A 27,299-nucleotide genomic window follows, 5' to 3' on the forward strand; every position below is an offset into this window, starting at 1 on the left:
ATTGTCGCAAGAGAACAAGGACTTGATCAAGGCACACCGTGAAGAACTCAGAGATCACGTTCCTGCCGACGTCCAACGGATCTGGGACTTCATCGATGTCAATGATTACGGGAGACCGCAAGTTGACAGGAGCCACCCACTTCCTCTTCCGGTTGTTCTTGAAAACGTCGCGGTAGGGACATCGCACCCGGTGATGGATCGGAGCCATCCTCTTCCTCGCCAAGTTGAGGCGGAGGCCGCGATGAGAGATGTGGCAGAACGAAGCATTCGCCTTCTGATAGAATTAGGTAGGATTGAGAGGGAACTCAAGAAGAAGCGTAGTTGAGTATTTTTTGTTCTAAGGACGAAGTGTACTGCGTCGGTCGTGTAATTCATCGTTCGTACCGAATCACAAATCGGCCAATTTGAACGATTATTTTTCTCCTTTAGGCGATTTCTTCTCCCGTATCGGCTGTGTGATCATTCAGGGAGCGATCTTTCTGTCTTATGTTCCGACCCATATACTGGGGTAATACCTTTTCAAGTACCTCCCGTTTAAGGCCCTAGTAAATTCTTCTCCTTCGATCATTTCCAGAATGTAAGCGTTTCCCAGGGCACATCGGCCGATTCTATACGGCCCTTCCCAAGTGGGAGACCATTTACCGAATTTAGGATCTTTTGATCCAATCGGCAACACTAACTTCCATACTAGATCCCCTTGGGAGAACTGCTTGACTTTGACCTTCTTGTCATACCATCTGGCCACTTTCTTTTTGTTTTCCTTGATACTGATCAAGGCTCTCAAACGTTGGCCCGCCAAATCGTCGAGTTCCCTATTCATGAGCGAGGAGTAATCATCGGCCGTCAGCTGATCTTGAAGCGACGTGCGTCTCGACCCTGTTCTCAACTCCCATGGCAATACTGCCTCATGACCGTACACCAATTGATAAGGAGACACCTTGGTAGCCCCGTGGCAGGCCATCCTGTATGCCCATAGAGCTTCGGTTAGACATAAGTGCCATTTTTTGGGTTGTTCTTCGATCTTCCTCTTGATCAACTTGATTATCCCTTTATTGGAAGATTTGGCCTGGCCGTTAGCCTGAGGATAGTACGGGGAGGAATTTAGCAGCTTGATTCCCATATCGGCCGTGAACTCCTCGAACTCTCCCGACGTGAACATCGTCCCTTGATCAGTTGTGATAGTCTGAGGGATGCCGAAACGATAGACAATATGATCCCTCACGAAATCGACCATAGCGGCCGATGTTACGGCCTTTAATGGAACCGCCTCCACCCATTTGGTGAAATAATCTGTGGCTACCAGAATGAATTTATGTCCTTTACTTGACGGAGGATAAATTTTTCCAATGAGGTCTATTCCCCAACCTCTGAACGGCCACGGCTTGATAATTGGATTCATAGCCGACGCGGGCGCGCGTTGCACATTCCCATATTTCTGACAATCTTGGCTTCCTTTATAATACTTGAAACAGTCCTTAAGGATTGTCGGCCAGTAATATCCATTATTCCTAATCATCCACTTCATCTTATGCGCCGATTGGTGGGCTCCACACACCCCTTCGTGCATTTCTCCCATCAGGGTCTTTGCCTCCTCCGTCCCTAGGCATTTGAGTAGAACACCATCAATCGTCCGGTAGAACAAATCATTTTCCAATAACACATATTTTTGTGGCCTGAAATCGTATTCGCCGATCCACTTTCTTAGATGGGTCTTTTAAATAATCGGCGATCTCTTTTCGCCAGCCGTCGGCCGCGAGTTCCAGAATCATGGCGCCTTGAATCGGCCGATACCCGAACGCGTGCTGAGCCAGCCTGTTGGCTTCTTCATTGTAATCCCTGGGGATATGCTCAATAACTGTGGATTTGAATTCTTTCAGAAGTTGGAGGCAATCCTCATAGTAAACCCTTAATACATCATCTTTGCACTCGGATCTTCCTATCAATTGGTCCACGATGAGCATGGAATCTCCAAAAACATCGATGGTGTCGGCCTTAATTTCTCTTAACAATTGTAACCCTTTCAGGACAGCCCGGTATTCCGTCTGGTTATTAGTGGCGGATGCTTCTATCGGTAGAGAGAAATCATAGCTTGCCCCCTGAGGTGATATGAGAACGATGCCGATTCCCGATCCGGCCCCACATGATGAGCCATCAAAATATAAGGTCCACGGTACTGGTTCCACGACAGCGATTTCTGGTCCGCAGTGTTGGGCGACGAAATCAGCCATAACCTGACCTTTGATGGCGTTTGCCGATTCGTACCGTAGATCAAACTCTGATAAAGCCAAAATCCACTTTCCGATCCACCCTTTCAAAATCGGCAATGACAGCATATACTTTACTACGTCATCCGTGCATACAACCACGCATTCTGCTGATAACAAGTAGTGCCTGAGCTTGGTGCATGAGAAGTAAAGACATAAGCACAGCCGCTCTACCGGGGGATATCTTGATTCGGCGTCCAAAAGTCTTCTACTAACATAATATATTACCCGTTCCTTTCCTTCGAACTCCTAGACTAGTGCCGATCCGATAGCTCGCTCATCGGCCGATAAATACAGCTTGAATGGCTTACCAGTTTCTGGTGGGACCAAGTACTGCTTGATGTCTTCTAGTGCCTTGCGTTGCTCTTCTCCCCATACAAACTCTTGGTTGGGTTTCAATTTCAACAACGGTGTGAAGGCCTGGATACGTCCGGATAGGTTGGATATGAACCAGGCAACGTTGGTAAAGAAAACTGCTAAGAGTAAACTAAACAACGCTACAGTAGCAACACTAGGAACAGATCTTAATCGGCTATGCAAAAAGTAGTAAATTGAGCAATAAGATATAAAAAAGCCGACAGTCCTAATTCCAAGCTGGATAACTGGTGATAAAACTAGAACAATAGGCAAAACCTAGAATTCAAGTGATTATCGATAACTAGTGAATAAATCTAAACGAAACGGCAGCAATGCGCCCGAAGTTAAAGCTTAGATATTACTCGATATGCGGAACTTACAGAATCAGCCGGAGATCAAGTTGATGCAGCCCCGCCAACCCGTACAAACTCATGAAAAGAAGAAAAGTATTGGCGAAGTCGCCTGCTCGAAAGTAAAGTGCGAGGAAATAGTAGTTTGTTGTATTGATTTGATGATGATTACAGATCTATGAAAGCGGCTATTTATAGCCTGTTACAACCAATCTCTTAACCGACTAGAACTCTATCTCTAATTTTAAACGAAAATGAATATTTACAAGCATAATTCCTATCGGAGTTGGTCATCGTGTTCCCATGGGCCGATCTCCTTTTTATCTTCATAGCTCACTTTAGGCCCATATTGGCCCAACTGCTCCAGCCTCCCAATCGGCCGATTTCCACCAACTCCATCCGCCGAAATACTGCAGCACCAATCGGCCGATTCCCAATCGTGACCTCCGTGTTTCGCCGCATCAGCTGATTCCTTCCCTTCTTGACGCCGATTTCATATGTGTCAAAATCTGGCGTCAACACATACATAATGATGGTATTGTTCCTACTTTCAGGATGAGGTATTTACTATTGAAGCAACAATAAATGAAATTAATGCAACATATGGTTGGTACTACATCTCATGTAGTAGAGGCGATTGTAAGAAGTAACTTGAAAAGATGTTTGATCACTACTATTGCAATAAATGTGACAAGAGAGCCTAACCTAAAGCACGGTAAATTAGTTAGTAGTTTACAATCTTATTATAGTACTTCTATTTCTAATAGGAGAATAATATTTGCAGATTCAAAATTAAGCTTCAAATAAGTGATCCAACAGCAAGTGCAACTTGTGTACTTTTGACAAGGAAGCAGAAATGATAATTAATGAATGAGCAGATTCGATGATCACCTCAGTTGATCATGATAATAAGTAGCTACCAAAATCAATTCAGAAAATATGTGAAGAAACATTGATTTTTCAATTCAGATTGACCGAGTACAACTTGACAAGTTTTAGACCTGATTATACTGTTTCAAAGATATTTTTTCCAAAAGAGAAGAGCAGTTCTAGAATTGGTATGGAAAGTGTAAAAAAGGTAACACTTTATTATTAAGTTTTTATTGCACTTTTTTCTTTTGAATCCTTAATATTTAATAATTTTACTATATCAATGAAACAAATTCTAACCTAAATTTACAACTCAAACAAATGCTACATGATAACTACCGAGAATGAAGAGGTAGACACTGATGACTCTTTTACCAAGAAAGTAACATTCGTAGAAGAAGCCATAAGGACTGGGGAAAGATTGGCTAGAAAAGTATACTCACTTCCATCTCAGTATTCATTCTGTTTACAATACATGCAAAAAAATATTATTCATGCAAAATTGCAGGTCTACTAAGCATTAAAGGAATAGCGGATAGTGCAATATCTAATTTGAGCAGCATGCATTACAAAGTGCTCTACTGCAATTAAATTAAAAAACATGATATATGTTGAATTCTTAGACTTTATTATTATACTTTTCTATGTGACAATTCACAATTTTTTAGAAAATAGAAGATCCCAGAAGAAGTGATCATGAAAAAAGGTCTATGCCCAGCAATAAGAAAAAAATGCAAGCATAGAAACAAATCCGTAGAAAACATAGAAAATAAGGTACTCCATAAACAAAAGTATTCTCTTATATTTTTATTAAATATTTCTTTAACACTTGACAAGTTCTTTTTTAGGATCAATATATCAGCAATTCAGATGTCATTGGAGATGAAAACCTTAGTTCGTCCAAAAGGTCAAAAAAAACATCTGAAGAAAGGTGTTTGGCTGAAAAGGAAAAGCAAGAAAGTTGTAATGCAGACAAACACATGCAGAAAAATATAAAAACATGTAATAGGGAGGCAGACCAATCTTGCAATGAGGTATAGATAAAACGTGATACACGACCTGCCTACCTTGTCGTGGATACCCCAAGAAGATGTCGTAGAGGTGCAGACCAAGCTAGCAAGGAGGTCGAAACGTGATACACGGCCTGCCTACCTTGCCGTGGATATTAGCCCTAAGATCATTCTACTGTTCAAGGAATAACACTCAATGCTGCTGCTGCTGCTGACCTGGCTCCATAAAGTTATACTCCTCTAGGTGCTTGCACTAACTTTATCTGAAGTATTATTCTCTCTGCACTGTATATATGGTTATGGAGTTTGCTGGAGTATCCGGGGGGAAGAACCTACATAATACGTCTTGGAACTAACTGACATTGATTCACAGACAAACTCTACAAGGTGCTGTTGTTGCCATTTTAGAGCATCCAAAGGACTATAAATAACATAGTTTACCATATACCATATACCATAATATGTTAGCTAAAATAAGAGCATACACATGTTGCAGGAGTCCAAAAGCACCGGTTGAGGACCAGGTACATTGAATTACTAGAAAAAGACAGGGGACAAGGTTTAGGTAACCACATGAAACATTTGAATTTACTGTACCATGAACACTTAGTTACCATGCTGGGAGCACATAGTTAACACTAACATTTAGCCACTTTAGATCATCCCGAATCACCAATGACCCTCAATAGTGACAAATTTTGGTTTAAATGCCGTCACCAATGATCCTCAATAGTGACGTATTTAGGTTTAAATCCCATCACTAATAACCCTCAATAGTGACCTGTTTTGGTTTAAATCTCATTACCACTTATCCTCAATAGTGACGTGTTAAAACACGTTATCTCAATGGCAAATCATTGGTGACGTGTTTTAAAAAAACATGGCACTGTGAGAGTCATTGGTGAAGGGTAATTAAAATGCGTCACTAATGTTGTAGCATTAGTTATGATAATTTAGTAATGCAAAAATCTACCATCAGTAATGAGCTTTAGAGCCATCGCTAATGTGGGTTTCTTACATAGTGATGCAAGCTCTACAAGGTGCTGTTGCTGCCATTTTAAAGCATCCTATGACTACATGTTAATAACATACTTTACCATATACCATAAAAATATTAGTTACAATAAGCACATACGCATGTGGAAGAGTCCGAATGCACCGGTTGAGGACTAAACACATTTAATTACTAGAACCAAATGTATGTCCAGAACAAAGACAGGGGTCAAGGTTTGGGTAACCGCATTAAAAACATTGGATTTTACTGTACATGAACACTTAGTTACCATTACCATGCCTTGAGCACCTAGTTACAACAAACATTAATTTAGCCACTTTAGAGCTTCCAGAATCGCTATAAATAATATACATACGCCGTACCATGAAAACATCAAGAAGAGAGACGGATACATGGACCACCATCAAGCGAGTACTGACAGCACGCACAAGAATACCCAGAACCTGTTAGCTTGTCTGTAGTGATCTGTTTTCTTCCCCATAAAATCCATGAGTATTGCCACAAATAATGAAAGAGGCTGACCAAGCTAGCAAGGAGGTAGAGCAAACGTGATACACGGCCTGCCAAGATTGCCCTGGATACGCCAATAAGAGCGACAGATACATGGATCACACCAATATGGTGAAACGTATATTCATCACACAAGCAAAGCTGGTCAGTTTATCCATGGTCAAATTGTGGTCTTTGTTTTCACTTGAGAGCTAATTGAGGCACTATAATATGGGCAGGCCTATCTTCAACAGACATGACAGCTACAGGGAACTTGACATAATTTGCTGGACCGCCTGTGCACAATTATTTGTTTTATTGTCCTTGCATAGAATGCTAAAATACTCTTTACAAAATGTTGGATCTAATATTTGAAATATAGAGTAGTAATCATATATTGATCAACAACTTGAAATTATCTGTACATTCTCGGTGAAGCTGTTGAACTAATTTTTGCAAATTATTAATTAATTCATCTCATTACGTAAAGAAAACAGTAAGTGGATAAGATATTTCGTGGACCACATCACTGCAAACATGTCATGGAGAGACAGACCAAGGAGGCAGGACGTGATACACGACTTACCCTAGGTTGCCGTGGAACCGCCAAGAAGAGATACAGATACATGGACCACACCATCTTGGGAGTAGTGACAGCATATATGCAGAAGAATACCCCGTGCCTATTTGCATGCATGTCTCAAGTGATCTGTTTTCTTCAGAAAATACATGAGCATTGCCAGAAAGAATGGCAAGAGACAAACATGTCGTAGAGACTTGCATGTCTTGCCTTGGATACGCCAAGAAGAGGGACACATACATGGATAACACAAATCTAGTGACACGTATATTCATCACAAAGGCAAATCTGATAATTTTATCCATGGAGCAGACCAAGGAGAAATTGATGACGGACATGTGATCTCTGTATTCAGTTGAAAGCTAATTGAGCTACACTAATATGAGCAGGACTATATTCAAGAGACTTGTTGAGAGCTACAGGGAACTTGTAATAATTTGCTGGGCGGCCTGCGCACAATGATTTGTTATACATAGTTGAAATATTTCAAGAATTTATCAACCTCGTACTCTGAAACCCTTGGTGCAATGTACTCTGCTTTCCGAGGTAGACTGTTCACGTAAAATGAGGTCATGCGTAAGACGGAATCGGATTGGATTCGCAGGGAATCAGATTTGGATAGCACCTTTTAGCAGGTTTTTAGTCAAATGCAAATTCGGATCCAGATATGGTTGAATGCGAGTTCAAAATTCTACTTGGATATCCATTTAATTTAGGTGATAGCAATTAGCACAAAATGTTGGAAGAACAAAATCATAGTTAGACATACAATTACATGTATTGTTAAAGTATAATACAATACACCAAGATTATTCCTTGAAAATATTTCTTAAAAATATTATAATAAATGAATACCACCAACAAATAGTCGGTGGTCACTAAGTTGGAGCCATTTCTGGTTACTAATGCGGCCTGCTCCTCGACCAGCGACGACAGCTGAGCTTGTTCCTTCTGACACCAAATCATCAGAGTTTTCCCTCCACTACTATAGAATGCACCTTTAGCACCAATTGGGAAATCTCCTTCAGTATCGGATGCTGCAACCTATGCTATGAAAATGGAGACTAAAAGCCTCGGTCTTGGGTACCGGTTGCATGACGCATTACTAAAGGAGGCAAAAGAGAAATGTAACAAAAAAATATTTTGAATTCCAAGAATGTTTCACTATTCAAGATGACTAGCTGAGAGTCATCAGACAAGATACTAGGAACGTGGGTGCTTGAATGCCAGGTGCTGGAGCGCGGCGAGGCAGTCGTCGTAGCCCGCCGGGAGCGGGTGCTCGGGCGCGAGGTGGTACTCGACGGAGACACCGAGCGTTGGGCGCGCGGCGGCGAGCGCGTTGAGGAAGTGATCGTAGTGTGGCGACGTCGCGGACTCCGCCACGAAGCCGCCGCCGTGGATGTACACCACCACGGGCAGCTTCGTCTTGCCGTCAGCGGCCACGGCCGCGGCCTAGGGTGGCAGGTAGAGGCGGATGGAGCAGGAGCCGAGGTCGACGTCCCCGGAGTCGACGCCCGTGGCGGCGTCCAGGCCGGGCCTGACCGGCGGCGGCACGAGCGACGCGGCCGCTCTTGTAAATCCAGCAGGTCTGTGCGGAGGCGGGCGGCGGGTGGGAGCGGCGGCGGGTGGTGCGGAGGCCGGCGGCGGCGGGTGGCGCGGAGGAAGGGGAGCTGGTGAGTGGTGACAGGGGAGGGGGGAGAGAGAGAGGGGGGTAGGGTGCATTGAATGAGGGCAGGAGGTGTAAAGTGCACCTTTTAGTCCCCATAAACAACCATAAGCATCCCAAGAGTTGCTTATTTACTTATAATAAGCAACCCCATAAGCAAGAGTGATTGGTTTCATAAGCAACTTATTTGCTTATTTTAAGTTGCTTATGCATAAGCATGTGAAACCAAACAGGCCCTTAACCTATGGTTGTGGCACACAACCATACAGTAGATAGTATTTAATAATGCTATTCGTTTGGTATGTGCAGAAGGGCACGCATGAAATGTCTGGCCCACGGTAAACAAGTACGGACGCTGCAAATAATCTACTCTGCTCGTCCAGTCCCTAGCCTATAAATAGATGCCATGCTAGCTCTTGTTGTGCTCACAATTAATCCGATTACACACGAGCTTCTCTCCCTGGCCAAGACACAATCATAGTATGATGAAGAACATGGCACTAGCCGGCAATGGTATGAAGAAGTTAATCCTCGCTGTTCTCTTACTGTGTCTAGTTATAGGGCAGATACAAGTGGAAGCTAAGAGCTGCTGCCCATCCACCACTGCAAGAAATATCTACAATACCTGCCGTATCACGGGTACATCCCGTCCAACGTGTGCAAAACTGTCAGGCTGCAAAATTATCAGCGGGGACAAATGCAAGCCCCCTAACGACCACCTCACCCTTGACCCGGACACTGGTAAATAATAAATTTATCTCACTTGATTTCTTTGTGTTTTGAGTCGTTAATGTATTTTCCATCTGATGAAACGTATTGGTTTTGCATTGAAGAGGAAGTTAATGTGCTTAACTTCTGCAAGTTGGGGTGTGCGTCGTCTGTGTGCAACAACATCAACGCTGGTAAGCACCTTTTGCTCAGACAGAGAAAACAATAATCATTAATTAGCGGCAGCTAGAATCCTATAATCTAATATATATATATATAATTTTATCAGCTCTGGGAAATGAAGAGGCGAACGATGCCGTTGAGAGTTGCGACCAAGCCTGCTCTAGCTTCTGCAACGTGCACGTTGGCGCTGCCACCGTGGTTGCTTAAGCAAATGCATCCAACTGGATCGTCCTTGTGCTGAATAATTGGATATCGTATCCACTTAAAGCTGCCTTGTGTAGTACGTCTTTGTTTGTGTCTCTCTTTATATTCCAATAAGGTCGGTGATCTTGATGCCACACACTCAGACGTGTGTTCATCTCCAGATACTACTCCATGCTACCTACCCTTTGTGTTTTGTTCAATAACTGGGTATCATATTCCGGCCAGTGTGCCATCTGTTTTGTGTTTATTTCCTTCTAGTTCCAAAGGGGTCATCATGATGTTACCTTCTTTCGATATGGTGCTTTGCATGACTACTGTTGTATGGTACCATCTTGTTGGCCAATAAATACATCTTATCCTATGACCCTTTGCTATGACCCTTTGCAAATAAGTACAAGATTGTTAAATACTCGGTATAAATTGACTACTGTTGTGAGTTCCCTTTCAGCTTATTGTAGGCATACATTATTGCTAGCACGGTGAAGACAACCAACACGAATGATCAAGTAAACGTACCGGTACTTTTGTATACCAACACCCTTGCTTAAATGTACCGGTGTTACTCCCCACTAGCACATATATTCTTATATGCTAGCCGGCTTAAAAATTAACCGATTAAAATAATTATTTCAAGACAGAAATAACTTATCGGCTTCTCGAAGCATGTGTAATGTGAATTCAAGGACTCGATGGAAGTTGAATCGCTTCATCTAGATTGCTTTCAGGATTTTGGGTAACTAAATTTAACATTTGCACATACAAATGTTAATGTACAAATGTTAAATCTAGTTACCCAAGCAGAATATGAAGATACTCTATAGTATATATATACTATATAAATCTAGTTAACATTTAGTCTAAATGTTAAATCTAGTTACCTAAAATTCTGAAAGCAAAATGTATAAATATATATATCTTTTAAGGAATCCCAAAGCAAGAGTTCAGTGGCATTCTATAGTCCCATGCTGCTAGTTTGAGTTGGTCGAAGCCAACTTAAATAGGAGAGCTCTCTCACTTCTCTAAATACGTAACTGAAGGAGAGAAGGGGGCTTGGGTTACACAACGCACGCACGCACGCATATTTGTGTTCTTTTCGCGTAACCAACCATGTGACTTAAAACTTGCGTAGTAGCGTGCTGCCAAGTCAAGTTGATATAACCTTTTTGCCGTTTGCGTGTAATCTTTTGACAACGGTCATTGGAGGTGATAAGCACGCAGTCAATACATTAATCCTGAGTTAATAGGGCGGTTACTACTGCCAATTAGTGGGGCAATTTTGTAGGGGAAACGGTTAGTAGAGGGCTACCGTCTTCTCTATAAGAAGTTCTGGAGATGTCCAGGAACACACATGTACATGTGAGAGACCCATGAATTCCTTCCCTTCTCCCTTTTCCATCTGGTGAAGTGTGCTGTGGTACTGAGCTGCTAGATCTCACCGGCTCTTCTCCTTGGCGTGCACCGAGGAGGAGGGTGAGTGGTATCTCCGAGCTATTGCCGTCAGGAAGCCTGCACGAGGGACAACAATAAAGTTTTTGGGTAGCGCAACTGCGCAACCGCTCGATTCGATCGACTATGTTCTGCGCTGCCTCATCTTCGATCTGCACTGCAACGCGTAACCCTGCAGCAAGTCTACACGAGGACGGAGCACTAATCTGTAAGTCCTAGATTGGTTTCTTACAAAGTTGTAGGTTACACAAGATCTAGAATTGTTACATACCTATTATTATGGGTTACATGATGTTTTGTATCGTTACGTCTATTTTGCATATGCTAGTTTTACATACCGTTTACATGCATATGTTAATGGTTACACCTAGCTATTTGAATCTAGAATTGGGTTACATAGCAGTAGCAATGAGTTACGTAATATGCCTCATGTTTATATCTGGTAGAATTTAACACGTATCTCCAACATATTTTGAGGCAGTATAAATTTCAATTCCTTTTGCTGCTCTGTTAAATACCATCTTTCGTTGTGGCCCAACACTCTAGTATGCATGTAGCACCAAGCTTGTTTGAGCCGCTTTGTGCTCTGATTTTGCTGTCTGTATCAGGTTGGACTGTTTCTTTGTCTTGCGATGTATAGCTTCATATCTTCTAGAGGTTAGCAAAACCCGCGTTCTCTTAAGGCAACTACTCGAAGAATCTGCAGCGCCCCTGATATATCACTGCTGCAGAAACGATCTTTAGTACTGATCTCCAACCCCCTTTAGTATCGGTTTGGCAATCAGTACCACTACGTCGGTACTAAAGGGAGTTCTCTAGAATCGAGTCAAATAACCGGTACTAAAAGGGCTCCTTTACTACCAGTTGGTAACACCAATAGGTAGTAACTTTTTTTGCACCCAAAAAATTAAAGAAAAACAGCTGGGAGGCTCGCGCACACACGCATCATGAGTAATATGCGCGTGCATGGTTTGTGGGATTCCAACCCACGACCAAGCTATAAGCACGTAGTTACAAAAAATTAAACACTTAGACATTTTAGAGCATCCCAAATAACTACAAATTCTATAGTTTACCATATACCATAAAATATTAGTTAAAATAAGAGCATACACATGTCAGAAGAGTCCCAATGCACCGGTTGAGGATCAGACCAGGCACTTTGAATGCACATGCCATAAGATAATTCTGCAGGACGATGATTGCAATAATGGACCATCAAGAAGATAGGGGCGTGGGGTTGCCTCATCAATTATCACTTGGCGCAACAAGACCAGCAAAGTCTTTATCGACAGGGGTGGATCAACGGGTGGGGCGGGCAGAGCTCCAGTCCTCCTACCGCCGCTCGAACAATGGAGCCCCCCTTAGCCCCTCCATAAATTTTTAGGTAGAAGAAAAAAGAAGAGAAGGGAAGGAAGGGGAAGAAGAGGGAGCCCCTCCTAAGTAGGTCGCCATCATGCTTCCCAACGCATGATCGCCGCACCGCATCCATTCCTCTACAAGCCTCCAGCGTCTCTCCCGCCGCTACCTCTGAACCATGTGCAGCTGCAGACCCAACTAGTGTCTTGTCGCCCATCTCAGTCCCAACAGAGCGGCGGCGGTTGCCAGCACAAATCTCCCTCCGCCTCTTCTTCATGGTCGATGGCCGCCACAAGCATAAACCTCTCCTTCGCATCCACGCAAAAGGGTCGCTGGAGTGCCTTCTTGCCTTGCTTCTCAGCCTCCTTCACTTGCGGCCAGCCAAGAACCGTGCCACCACCTCGGGTGCGCGCCACCACTCCAGGGCTGCTACCCCATGCCTGCGGCCGCCACCAGCCACCACGCGTGTCCAACCGCGTCGCACCGCTTCCCTGCTCTGTGCCACCACTGCTGTTGTACCACCAGCTCCACCACCTTGGGCTGGTCGCCAGGGTGACTGATTGGTGGATTATTACTAAAAATAAGTTCCTTATTATCTACAACTACTATTAACTCATGGATACATGCATCTTTTGCTTCTCCTGCTAATATGTCCTAAAATATCTAGGATGCCTTATATTTCTGGAAAGAGGAAGTATTTGAATAAAATGAACCAATTTAAAAAAAATGTGTTATACACTACTACAGAAAGACCTATCAGTGTCAAACCCAAAAATGCCGTCACCGCCAGTTTTGGGCACCGTTGGTGAAAGGTTGGCGGTGATGGGTATCCCCTTCAACAACGGCACTGGAGCCGACGGTGATTGACATTAGAAAACAAAAAAGGGGACCCCACCTAGCCACCCCTGCAACCCGGCCGGCCGTGCCTCCCCTCGTCCCTGCCACCTCGCCTCCCCCGTGACCCCCCTCCGGCGCCCTTGCGCCTAGCCCCCTCGCCTGCCCGGCCAGCCACCCTCGTCACGAGAGAGAGAGAGGTGCATGTTGTATAATTGCGTGAATTTTTTAATGTTTAATTTCATGTAAGTTTCATGTAATAAATTGTACAAGATTTATTGTATATATGAATTCCATATATATATATATATATATTTATAATTTAATGTATGGTTTCATGTGTATATTTCAATCATGTGTATATTTAGTAGATTGCCGATTTTCTTTTTCTACTAGACAAGGATTGATGTATAATTACGTGTATATGTTTATTGTACAGGCAATTAGGACAAGTTTTGTATAAATTTCTTTTATTTTATGGTTGTTGTATGGTTTCAAGTATATACATTTATTGTATCACTAATTGTATTATTAGTTAAGATGGGAGCCAAAGAGGATGAAAGGTATATAATGGAGCAGATTATTGCTGGCGGTAGTGGCTCAAACGTTGCAAGAACCTACACCGAGGGTGAGGGTAGCTAGGTGGACATGTACCTCAACATCTCCAGTGGTGGCAATGATGATGAGGAGCACGAGCATGACATTTATGATAATGCGGAACAAGACATTGCAGAATTGGAAGGTTCTAATGAGGTGTGCTTCATGTTGATGATCTGGTTGGCTTTTTTTCTTTGGTCACACCTTAGTTACCATAGAACTTCGTCTCGGGAGAAGATTAGTGGTGCTATGGTGATTGGAATTTTATTGCCTCCAAACTGATTTCCATCGAATCATATCCCTTGTATTTATCTTCTTTTTATTTGTGAGAGCATCTCCTTTATGCTTCCAAAACAATTCAAGTGCACATACTACACCTAGGGTGACGATTAGGAGTAGAAACAATTGCCAACAAACCAACACCACATCCTAAGATTCTTAACTTGTGGCATAATTAGTCTAGTAAAAAGAAAGATAAAAACCTAATGGGTGTACGTGAGTGCAATGTGTATATGCATATGAGTGGAAGGCATATAAGCAAAGATAATATTTACACATAGTTCTAAACACCATGTTTACAGCTAGGTTGCTGAATTTCTCCATAGCTATAGAGATTAATTAATCAAGGTCAAAACACCATGTCTATCCCAAGATCAGTAATTCTTTATAGCACAAGAAAAAGAAAGCGCATTGCAAAGTTTATAAACCAACCAATGCAGCATGAAAACAAGATGAATAGCTAGCAAGGTTTATTAAACTGAATGATGATGGTCTGCAAGCAAGTTTAAACACCATCTTTACACAAGATTGCGAATGGAAAATGCCCATGTGAAGCACTAACATGGATATGAAATCATTCATCATAAAGCGTAAAGAACAACCAAGCCAACCATATGCAAAGCATGAATGGAATGCAATGAAGGTGCAAGAGAACATTTTTGGATGAACACAATATAATGATGGCAAAATGCAATGCATGCAGAAAAAATAAATATGAACATGAATATGATGATCAAGGGCAGACCCACTATTGTGGCCCGGGTATCCCTGGGCATACCCAATATTTTTGGGAAAATGTTTAGTAGTTTTTAATGGTATATACATGTATAATATAGTTTAGGTATTAAAATTGATATTCACAGCTATTTTGGGCCGCAATTCGGGTCCAAACCAGCCTGGCCCACAGACCACACCCGGCCGGCCAGCCCATCGGCCCATCTAGTCACTGATCCCCCCACCACCACACTCAGCCCGTCAGTCGGTCAGGTCCCGAGCTCCTGCCTGACCTAGTCCGCTATCGCCGTGAGGTGCCAGGCACAGCCGCACGCACCGCGCCGCCCCCGTCCACCCACGTCCGCCGCACAGCCGCGCCGCGCCCCCCAGCCCCCGCGGTGAGATCCCGCCGCCCGCTACCGTCAAACCCCATTAGGCCTCCACCAACAGGTCCACCCACGGTCCCGCGCGACGCGGTAGCCTCTTGGCTCTCGACGCTCGCGCCGCGCCAGTGCCGGTGCAGCCCCACCAGGCGACTGCCCCCCCTCGGGCCTCGGCCCCTCCCCAGCTCCCCCCCTCCACCAGGACTGCCTGCTGCCCCCCACTGCGAGGTAATCGAAATCGACTGCTCAATCTCTCAATCTGTTGACATGATGCACACGGTTGCAAAAATAGATGTGTCAAAATAGATGAATTGCCAATTGCTATAGATGCATACGGTTGACATGAAGAAGTCAAAAATGACATTTGGTTCCTTGTAGGCAGTCAAAACTGAAGAAGTCAAAAAATATTGATCTGAAATCAATGTGGGAAAGGGCTACGAAGACACGCAGGTAGATTCGCTTGTGAACTTTTTATGTCGTTCGTCTAAATATTTTTTTGCAATGGGCATACCCTACTCTAAAATCCTAGGTCCGCCACTAATGATGATGGTCTAAAAATAAAACAAGCCTAGATTAATTAGCCACAACTGAAATTAAGCAAAGGTTAATGTCATTGACCCTAGCTCTATCGTAGCTTTTACCAAAGTCCCAGCACATATAGTGGTTGGGCCCACTCTCTCCTTCACTCTCTGCTGCATGCACGCACACGAGCAACGGGAGGCCCAACGAAGCCCAGAAGGGTTCGGCCAAACCAGTCTGAGCGCCGCTCCCTCCCAGCCTTCGCGCAGATGCTCCTCCAACGTTCCTTGACTCCTCCCTCAGCGTCCTATTGGGTTTAACATTGCAGGAGAGGAGTCCCTTTTTTAAAATCTCAACCACCTCCTCTCCTCATTCACTCCACTCTCATCTCCATCAAACTCACCGAGATCCACACCAGAAATCCCTGCTTACCACCATGGCTGGCAAAGCCCTTGTCCCTTTCACCAACTTGGGCTTGACCACTGATCTCGATGGGGAAATCACTCCGGCAAATGTCATTGTCCCTGTCGGCGATCTGGCGATGGAGGAGGTCCAGGCACTAGAGGTCGAGCCCCTAGCCATCATACCGCCCAAGGGGTAAAGCAGGGGCATGACAGGCAATGCTAGGGGTTCAGCCGAACTCCCAGTTCGGCCAAACCAGGACAGCGCCGCCTCGGCCTCCCGCTCGACTGCACGCTCGCCCTTGCCAAGGAGGACTCCAGAACAGTGGGCGCATGCATCAAGTCCCTACAAAAGGCTGAAATACAATGAATATCCAGGGCCACCCTTGAAGATGGGTGAACGCTACGCCGGGTCCTTGTTTGACTAGTACAGCGATGCATTCTGCCACCGCTATGAGGAGGACTTGTGGGCAGAAAGTCGGCTACCACAAACTTGCCTCCGAATATTTGGAGTGCGAACCTTGGATGGTGGTTGTGGAGACCCCAAGCCATACCTCACACCCTTGGAGAGGTAATTGGCTGGATTGCTTGGTTCGTCTCTAGAATGCGACAAGGTCAGGCGCCACCTCTCACTGCTGCCAGTCAGAAGGCTGAGGGGCCAGTTTCAACATAGTAATGAGAATCTCCGAAGGCCACCATGGTTAAGCAGCTAGCCTCCATGATCATAGACTTACGTTTAGAAAATAGGAGGCTTAGCGATGCGTTAACAGAGAAGAAGTTAGAAACAGAAGAACTTAAGGAAAACTTCCGTGTCCTCCGCCGTGGTCTTTGTGCTAAGATAAAGCGCTTGTACAATGCCACGGGGCATGACGGTCTCTACGATGCAGCTCAATAGACGTGCCCCTTGTATCCCTTCCTTTAGGCACTTTAGAATATGTTTATTTGTTTTCCCTCATTTTAATTTCCAATCAGATTGTTAGCACCTCCAATTTAATTTCAATAAAGTGTAGACTCACCGGTCATCCAACCTGATGGAGTCCTTGTGTCACTTAGTTGTCTTTGGAAGAAGTAGCTAGGTACAAAATAAGTGTGGGGGAGAGCCACGGACTCTCTAGAGTTGAAACAATGCACAACACCCACAAATAGAGAAAACCACGCTGCACCAGCACGTACGTGAAAGGGGAGCCAGAGCTGGACCCATAGGGGTTTGGCCAACCCAAGGGGTGGCCCACTCGGGCCATCTTCATCCACCGCGTCGGTTTGTGTCTCTTTACCCCTGATCTCCCTGATTCATGAGTTTGAATGAATTTTAAATCTGACCAACTAATTCAAACTCAACTAAAATGAATCAATTGCTCCACCTGCTCTACATGTTTTCTATGGTTGGCTTGCATATGTTTTATTCCATGCTTATCATCTTGATGCTTGTGAACAAATATCTTTAGGACAGCATGCTCATCTAAGTAGTTGATGTGTATGATATGGTTCGATGATATGATCTTCGCTCTTAATGCTTAAGTGCTTGGGAAAATCTATTTGAAAATTTAAAAGCCTTTTTGAAATCTCCTCTTTGATGTGCCAAGGTCCTACCAAAGCCGTATGATAAGTTGTCTTGAAAAACCATTTGCATATATTGCTTGTCTTTGCATTGAGCTTTGTCAAATTGGTGTGACCCTTGTGACAATTCTTTTCATACTTTCATGATCAAGACTCATGTGCACACCATATACCCCTTGCTATGCTTCTATGAGATGTTAGCATTGTACCATCCATTCATTCCACAAAATAAATGCTCCACCATATGTGTTGGTCTCCTTCTAATATTATTGTTACAAAAGAGATATGGGCTATCAAAAAAAATATGAATGTCCTAGAAAGTTGGACACATGAATGTCCAAGAAAAAGAAAAAGAAAGATAGCCATGTCCTCAGAAATATTTACAAAGGGAGAGAGATCATACAAAAAGGAGTTTCCATTCCATCCACCACATCCATACACGTGCACATCTTGATCTGATTGTATGACTTATTTTTCTCTTTGGATCTGGTCTTTGACTTTGCAATATATGTGATGCAAGTATGCCTTATCCTTCATAGCCTACCTTGAGCTCCACATATAGCCATCATTAGAAGTAGGATGAAGAAAGGCAAGTCTAATGCCTTGGTGAGGACATATACACATTGAGTGATCTGAGAGAATCAAATGAGGAGCTAAGCAAGGTTTTGTTTTAAAAACTAATTGAAAAATCCCAAGCTACTTGGCATAAGGAGTTGAGGTGACTTGATTCAAGACCATTCCATTCCTCAACTACCGAAGATGGCATGATAGACACTCCAAAGTTCACAAGTGCAGGTATGGTTTGGAATATCTTTTAGGCTCGCTTCATACCTTTGAAAGTTATGTTTCACCTTAGTCCTTTCTTCTTCACTCGAGGATAAGCAAAGGCTACGTGTGGGGGTATTGTTGATGGCTCTTAAGTACCAAATCTGCACCATCAACTCTTGCATAAACACATAAAATATGAGCATCAACAGTAGTGGTAGCAGTTATTACAAACGAATTCCACAAGTCTTGGTGAATATTTGTAAGGAGGCCCATTAGGAGAGAAAAGACACCTCAAGAGCAAGGAAACACACTCTCAACCAATCAGGAGCAAGCACATGGAACCATGGGCCCACAACCGGAAGGAAATCGACTACATTCACCACCAAACACCCTACACCCACATGAGAACCCATAGGCAGTGACCCAGAGCAAAGGTGGTGCCAGAGTGTAGATGGCAGTTAGCATGCCAAATTGTGAACCGCAAGCGCATGGATCAGTTGTTGCCAAAGTAGCGCTGGCCAGCCTTTTCATGAAAGAGCATCATCAAGATAAGATTGATAACAAAATAGATCTCAACCAAAGGTTCAGCGATTACAAATCAAGATCTCCGTATAACCCCGATGACAAATAGAGGTATTACCCCCATGATCTTACACATGTTGATGAATTTTTGGGTAAAGGACACCTTGTAGATCAACTGGACCAAAGATGATGATAAACGGGGGCAGGGAAGGCCCAGACCGATCAGCCTAGGCACTTTTGAGCCGATCAGCTCAGGGGATTTCCTCCTCCCCTGGTGCTCCTCTTCACGTGGCCTCCTCTGGATCCAATCTTCTCTTCATTTCTCCTACTTGTGGCGGCAATGGATGGTGTTTGCGTGGTGATTTCCTCTTCTCCCCAACTCTCCCTCCTTGAAGTCCATGAGGGGGTATTAATAGTCTCCAATAGGCGGCGGCTCTAGGTCAATGTCGGTGAAAAACCCTAGAGATCATCGTACACTTCACGCTGAAGAAACAAGAGATCGACCGAGCCCTGGGATAGACCATGAGGATCAGCCTAGAGGGTCCCAGGCCGATCGGCCTAGGCCCTTCCTAGCCCTTCTGGTCCTCTCCTTCCTCATGCTGGCTTTTCTCGACGACCCTTGTCCAAATATCCATTAAACTCTATACATACCCCCTTGATTATATCGTATTTCCTGCCAAAATACAATGCTCCAAAATACAACACATATGCAATAATAGGGTTATTTTAGGTGCCAATTGGTGGGTTAGTATACGAATAAGCATGAAAATACTGATTAAATGGCACTAAAAGTGTGTCAATAATGAGCACCAACAATCCCTGCAATATGCCATCGCGTTCGTTCACATGGGCGAGCACACACAAAATTGTACTGCACGAAACTTAGATTAACAACAACACAACATGATAAGTTTTTCCCTGATCTGGAAACGAGATGAATTATTTGCAAGCAGCCATTCCATGCAGGTTCAAATTCCCCTACAACTATTATTCAGAACCAAGTAACTTCAAGTATCAACTACACTTCTTTTCTAGCTTTTTTCAGAGGGTTTTTCTTTCATCATAAAACAATCTCCCTGCAACAAAATTGGAAAAAGAATTATTTTCCAGGTGCTTATGTGTCGCTTAAATGAATGTTGGCTATCCTACTTATTTGCAAGCTCTCATCTCTCAAAAGTCATTCAATTATATGATGGAGCTTGGGTAAGGTTAGCTAAAATCAACACGTATATTATTGAATTAAGAAAACCCTCTAACGGTGGCCTACCTTCCGAGCCATTGATCATAAGAATATCCACATAATGTGAAGTTTTCAAGGATGAGAAGATATACAATGGTGGACATGTGCAAAGGCAAAGAAATATAGTGACTCTGAGGCACAAGCAATGTCCTCATCATTGGATTGCATATGGTTGGAATGAAAATCCGTTCCTTAAACAAGTCCATCTTTTCTTTGCACCACTCTTGATCTTCATGACAGTAAAAACTCCTCCTTTATTTTTTTCTCTCTTTTCCTATTATTTCTTTTTATTTGTCTCAATACTTTTCTTTCTTTCTTTCTTTCTTTCTTTCTTTCTTTATTTTAATCTCTTCTCTGAACCTCCTCTGAACACCACACAATAAAAATCAGTTTTAGATCCTTCCAGAGACCTTCCAGGAATTTGCTACATGAAAACTGAGGCAAGGAGACCCCAGGCCGATTGGCCTGGCCACTCCTTTGCTCTCCTCTAGCTCTTCTTTCTGGTGAAGCTTCCTTATCTTGTATCTTTCCAAAAATCTCATAAAGCTCGACTAGAAACGGAACAGATCTTCATATAATGAGTTGTGTTCAAGGAATTGGTAAGAAAATTGAGAAATTTGTGGTTCGGGTTTACGAATTCAGTACAAAACTATGATTGTTCCAATGAAAAACTCTCATTACTGAATGTTGACAAGGCAAGCATTCAAAGATGGTAAAAAGGATATGATCAATTCTCAGAATTAAAGCAAACCAAGAGAGAGCGATCCTAATTCAATTCAAAGTGTCAAATGTTGCTTATGGTGGTATGAATAAATATTTTTAGGCATTGGGTAGGATAAATAAAAACTCTCAACCTGGTTAAAATATATTGATCAATCTTGTTTTTGCAAAGGTTTTAAATAAAAAATAAAATTTTAAATCACCTCCAATTCAAAGCCTTACTCATAAATCATAATCAAAACTGAAGCACTTGATCATCATAAAGCATGGGTACTGCATAAACAAATCGATTACTAAAACTCCACAACTACGATTTAGAATTCAAGACAATGCTCATAATCCAAAGTTGCAAAGACAAAATAAAAGACAAGCAATCCAAGGTAGACACTAAAAACACTTGCACGATCCTTGAATTTTATTCATGCTTCTTCTCACAAAGATGCTAAAGTAGCCATGTAGGCCTAAGTCTTCCCAAAAGCTTAAGAAGACTACTACTTTATCTACTTTTGGTTGAAATAAAAACACTAATTTAGACTCTCACATGACTCGACTCGACCAAACTAGATCCAAAAACTCATACGAGCGACGATCTCCCCCCCCCCTCACGCTTAAAATCTACGACCTCCTCGTCGTAACCATATGGAGTACATGGAAAAGACGCTTGTAAACGCACTAATGACGCTATCCGCACTACTTGCACATGGGATGGTTGCTGCTTCCTTCACTTTGTTCTTCCTCATGTTGCTGCACATCCCGAAGAGCTTCCTCACATTCCTCTGCAAGAACTTGAAGTCGTCCTCCTGACGGCGATTATTATCTTCTTCCTTTTGATCCAGAGCTTGCAAGGCTTGCATGATGTCATCGACAGCATCGAAGAGGTAGTGGATGTTCTTCCTGCAAGTTGCAGAACATGTACGATCATGCTCCTCCGATTCTAGCCCGTCGTCTTCTAGATCCTTCTCTTTGCCCTTGTCTTCACGGTGGCCATCTTGCTCCTTGCTCGCCTTCTTGCCTTCAGCCCAATCCTAGTACGTGTTGTCATCTTCTTCATCATCACGGCCTGCAGCACCCTATGATCCAGGGCTCCTATCGTCCTCCGAATTGCTATCACCTCCATAGTCAGCTGGCGTGTACTCGGGCATCTTCGCTATGTAGCTCTTGTGCTTCATCATGAGGAGCCTTGCTGAACGCCTTGTGGGAGCGACGACAACCTCCTTCTTCTTCTTGGGCGGTTCATCTTCGCTCGAGAGGATGATCAACATGCGATCCGCAAGCTTTCCGGATGGTGCCTTGCCTCCAACACTGATGTGAGCGTTACGAGTAGTCCTTGGCAGAGTTTTGGGACCCTACTCACACCTCTTGGCTTCCATATGAAGGGCGAAGGTGGCGGCCAAGGGAGGGGGTGGTGCCGATCGGCTTGGGGAGGTCAGGTCGATCAGCCTGGCCGCCTCCTTCGCCGGCTGCTGCCCCCTCTCGTCTCCCGAGTTCCTGGACGTCACCACTGCACTTTTTTTTTTGGTTTGGTGGATCTAAATTGCTTGTGTAGATGCAAAACTCAAGGTCCAATTGGCCTCATTTCCAAAAACTTCCTTGCCCCTTCTCGCAAAAATTCACTTCCATAATCTGTTGTTACCAAAGATGTGAAAGAGGGGACTGAATCGGAAATTACATATATTTTTAGACGTACGCTCTACCTCCCAAATTTTCATGGCAGCGCATACGTCTAAAAATATATGTAATTTTTTGAGTCTTACACAAAATTCAAATGAAATTAATAGAATTTAAGATAGAGTATGTACAAGGTACCTATTTTAGTGTCGTCAAGCTTGACTTGGCCATTCTTCCTTCATGGTATAGACGTCAATAGAATTGATAGGCACGATGTCGGCTTCCAAGAATACCTTTAGCCGTTGTCCATTCACAATATATTGATCTCCTTTGACGTCCATGATTGTTACTGCTCTGGTAGGTGACGCAGAATACATGACGTATGGTCCACCCCACTTGCTCATCAATTTTCCCTTACCGAAGAATTTAAACCTGGAGTTGAACAATAACACTTTATCCCCTTCTTTGAATTCCTTCTTATGAGGCCTTTTATCAAACCACCTCTTCATTCTTTCCTTGTAAATGCTTGCATTGTGGTAAGCTTTAAGCCTCATCTCTTCCAATTCACTTATTTGGATCCTTCTTTTTACTCTCGCAGCACTAAAATCAAGATTCATCTCTTTTATGGTCCAATAAGCTTTATGTTCAAGTTCAACAGGAAGATGACATGTTTTTCCGTAGACGAATTGATACGGGGTCATACCTATAGGTGTTTTATGAGCTGTCCTATATGCCCATAACGCTCCGTCTAGTTTCTTTGACCAATCCTTCCCTCCTTTGACTATGGTCTTTTTCAATATATCTTTGAGTTGCTTGTTTGAAGTTTCTGCTTGGCCATTTGTTTGAGGATGATAGGCTGTAGACACTCTGTACTCAATCCCCAGTTTCTTCAAACATTTGCCAAAATCTTTTTCTATGAAATGCAATCCTCCGTTCCTTATCAATATTCTGGGCACTCCATACCTAGGAAATATTATCTTCTTGATCATGTGAATTGATTCCTCCGTTGATGCCTTCCGACATGGGATAGCTTCTACCCATTTAGACACATAATCAACTACAACCAAGATGTGCTCATAGCCAAGTGAATTTAAGAATGGTCCCATGAAATATATACCCCAAACATCAAATAGATCCACTTGCAAACTATAGTTCAAAGTCATAGAATTTCTAGATGAAATATTTCCTTTTCTTTGGCATTCTGAGCAAGTAGCAATGAACCTCTTTGCATCTTCGTGCATCTCTAGCCAATAAAATCCCCTTGCCCATACTTTTGCTTGAGTTTTGAAGTGTCCATAATGTCCTCCATATTCTAATGAATGGCATTTCCTAAGCACCACGTCTCTTTCTTCTCTAGGAATCCATCTTCTCAATACTCCATCTACTCCATACCTATATAGAAAAGGTGCAGACCAATAGTATTTCTTATTTTCAGCAATATTTTTTCTTCTTTCATTCCTATCCAAGTGATGCAAAGGCGCCCTTTTGATTGCTCTGATAATGTCATGCATCCAATCATCCTTGTCAAGTATTCTGTATAAATGGTCATCACTCATTCGATCTTTAATTGGCTCCTTCCCATTATCTTGTTGGTACATCCTCGACAAGTGGTCAGCTACCACATTTTTTGACCCCTTTTTATCTCTAATTTCCATATCAAACTCTTGTAGTAACAATATCCAATGAATCAGACCTGGTTTAGCATCTTTCTTGGACAAAAGATATTTAATTAAAGCATGGTCGGTGTGCACAATCACTTTAGAATACACAATATATGATTTGAATTTTCCAATGCAAATACTACGGCAAGCAGCTCCTTCTCTGTAGTTGCATAATTTATTTGAGCCTCATTTAAAGTCTTGCTAGCATAGTAAATTGCGTGTACCTTCCCTTCTGTTCTTGTCCAAGTACTGCTCCAACAGCATAATCACTTGCATCGCACATTATCTCAATAGGTAGATTCCAATTCGGAGGTTGAATGATGGATGCACTGATAAGTGATTGCTTTAAAGTTCTGAAAGCATAGAGACAGTCTTCATTGAATTCAAAGCTCACATCTTTCTGTAGAAGTTGTGTTAATGGTTTTGTTATCTTCGAAATCCTTAATAAATCTTCTGTAGAATCCGGCATGTCCGATAAAGCTTCTCAATGACTTGATGTCTGTTCGAGGAGCTAACTTTTCCACAGTTTCAATCTTCGCTTTATCAACTTCTACCCCCCCTCTAAGATGACATGCCCCAGCACTATTCCTTGCTTCACCATAAAGTAACACTTCTCCCAGTTTAGAACTAAATCAACTTCTCCACATCGTTTCAGAACTTTATCAAGATTCTCCAAGCAATTATCAAAACTAGTGCCGTGTACAGAGAAGTCATCCATAAATACCTCCATAATATTTTCAATAAAATCCGAGGATATAACTATCATGCAGCGTTGAAATGATGTGGGCGCATTGCATAGACCAAAAGACATTCTTCTATAAGCAAAAGTTCCATACAGACAAGTGAACATCATCTTATGTTGGTCATTCGGATGTATAGGAATTTGAAAGAACCCAGAATATCCATCAAGATAGCAAAAGTGAGAATGTTTTGCTAACCTTTCAAGCATTTCATCGATTAAAGGCAAAGGGAAGTAATCCTTCCTAGTTGCCTTGTTCAACTTCCGATAGTCAATACACATCCTTCATCCTGTCACTATCCTCTGGAGAATTAGCTCATTCTTCTCATTTGTCACAACAGTCAATCTATCCTTCTTTGGCACGCAATGCACTGGGCTTACCCATTCACCGTGTGGTACTGGATAGATTATTCTAGCATTAAGCAATTTGATCGCCTCCTTCTTTACTACATCATGCATAGCATGCTCAATCTTCTCTAGTTCTCCACAACTAGTTTGTATTGATCTTCTAATTGTATTCAATGAGTGCAAAAGGTTCGATTGATTCCTTTCAAGACTTTGATTGTATATCCAATCACTTTCTAATGTTTTCTTAATAAATTCAGCAGCTTCTCAGTTTCTTCCTTCCTCAACTCATTGTTGACAATGACTGGATATGTCTTGTTGTTCCCCAAATATTCATATTTTCATCCGTTGCTGCTCCTCTGAGAGAGGTCCGAGGTTGAGTGCATTTTGCTACGGGTGAAGCCGGCGGATGCACACCAAGAAGATGGGGAAAAAACCCGAGAAGGCTCAAGGCAAGGCTCCTGCGGCGGGCAAGGTGAAGTCCAAGAAGGGGAAGGAGCTGGTGCTGCTGGTGCCGAAGGTAGGGCCAACAAACCAGACTGTACCGCCGCCGCCTGGAGCGATGTGGTAGCATTCGGTGATGAAGGAGGCGGCCGTTCAGGTGCTTCGATGCCAAACTTCTGCAGTCAAAACAGGTACTCAAGTGGAGGCCTGCCTTCGCTGATGCGTGGCAATTCGAGAAGCATCCGAATGAGACGGTTATGCTTGCTCAGGAGAGGGGGTTGGTAGTGCCCACCTTCGACTTCTTCAAAGGTATTCTTGAGTACTACAAGCTTCAACTTGTACACTTGAACCCCAATGGTGTACTGCACATGTCTATTTTTGTGCACCTTTGCGAAGTTTACTTGGGAGTTCCTCCTAGTCTTGAGATGTTTAGGAAGTTGTTCCGTAGCAAGCCTCAGCCTAGTGCTGTTAGGACAGAGGTCTTTGGGGGCGCCGGGTTCCAGCTCAGGAATTCAGGCGCGTATATTGACTATAACTTGACTGACTCCCATGGGGAGTGGAAGAAAAGGTGGTTTTATATTGGGAACCATAACCCTCGCTTGCCGGTGGTCACTGGTCATGCGTCGAAGCACGCAGAGAATTGGGTGAGCGAGCCTGAAGATAGCCCAGAGCTCGATCACTTGCTGCCCCAGATTGCTGAGTTGAAGGCACTCGGTTTGATTGGAGTCAATCTGGCAGCCAGCTTCCTCAAGAGAAGAATTCAGCCCTTGCAAAAGCGGGCGCACTTGGGTGGGGAGTACTTAGGTTTCAATGACTCGTCCCGTATGTCTCTGGATGATATTTCTGATGATGATGTTGAGGCACTGTTGGCCAAGTTCTTTAGGAACTATTAAGGAGTACCAGTTATTCCTTCAACGCTTCGTCAGTTTGATGCTTGGTATCAGCCAGAAGTGGTATGGTCTTTCACTTTGATTTGTACTTTTTGAACTGTTCGGGATATTGTTTGAGTGTCGACTTGCTTTTGTAGTCCCGAGTTCTTGCCAACTACTTGGTGTAGTCGGAAGAAGAAGAATCTGTTGTTGAGGAGTCAGAGGACGAGCCCTCTCCTCCTGTGAAGAAACGCTGAATAGTCCGCAAGATGTCTGCTGCTAAGTCTGCCATGACTTCTCCTAAGAAGTCTGAGGGTGCCAAGGTATGTAGCTGTGTACTCACTTGTAGCTGACGGATGTTAACTTGTAATCTTTGATCACTTTATCTGTCTTTAAAAGGCTGACGACGCGGCACTTGGTGACGATGAGGCTGCTTCGGATGAAGTAGTCGTGAGCGCCCAGGGCATTGATGTTGCGTCTGTTGAGAAGGTACCAGAGAAGGTGCCACCAACAGATGCTAGAGTAGCCCCCGAGCTGACAGTCCAGGCTCCATCGGGTACCGCGCTGCCGGTCCCTGACCAGGCAGTCCTGGGTTTGC

At 43.3% G+C, this 27,299-nt stretch overlaps 1 protein-coding gene and 1 pseudogene across 1 annotated transcript; one reads left to right on the top strand and one right to left on the bottom strand.

The window, feature by feature from the left end:
* Positions 1 to 8,136: 8,136 nt before the first annotated feature.
* LOC105914581 lies at positions 8,137 to 8,700 on the bottom strand (annotated as a pseudogene).
* Positions 8,701 to 8,901: 201 nt separating this feature from the next.
* Positions 8,902 to 10,070, top strand: LOC101773832 (thionin). The gene is made up of 3 exons (XM_004973306.2): positions 8,902 to 9,342; positions 9,435 to 9,503; positions 9,599 to 10,070. Exons 1-3 carry the CDS (start codon positions 9,084 to 9,086, stop codon positions 9,697 to 9,699), a joined length of 429 nt encoding a protein of 142 aa, XP_004973363.1. The 5' UTR covers positions 8,902 to 9,083; the 3' UTR covers positions 9,700 to 10,070.
* Positions 10,071 to 27,299: the final 17,229 nt, after the last annotated feature.

The sequence above is a fragment of the Setaria italica genome, chromosome VI (assembly GCF_000263155.2).
Source record: "Setaria italica strain Yugu1 chromosome VI, Setaria_italica_v2.0, whole genome shotgun sequence".
NCBI classification, from domain to species: Eukaryota; Viridiplantae; Streptophyta; class Magnoliopsida; order Poales; family Poaceae; genus Setaria; species Setaria italica.

Excerpts from the sequence above, each read along its gene's own strand:
- LOC101773832 (XM_004973306.2), top strand. The coding sequence starts at position 9,084 with ATGATGAAGAACATGGCACTAGCCGGCAATGGTATGAAGAAGTTAATC. Across the intron at positions 9,343-9,434 it reads CACCCTTGACCCGGACACTG|AGGAAGTTAATGTGCTTAAC; the intron begins GTAAATAATAAA and ends TTTGCATTGAAG. Across the intron at positions 9,504-9,598 it reads GTGCAACAACATCAACGCTG|CTCTGGGAAATGAAGAGGCG; the intron begins GTAAGCACCTTT and ends TAATTTTATCAG.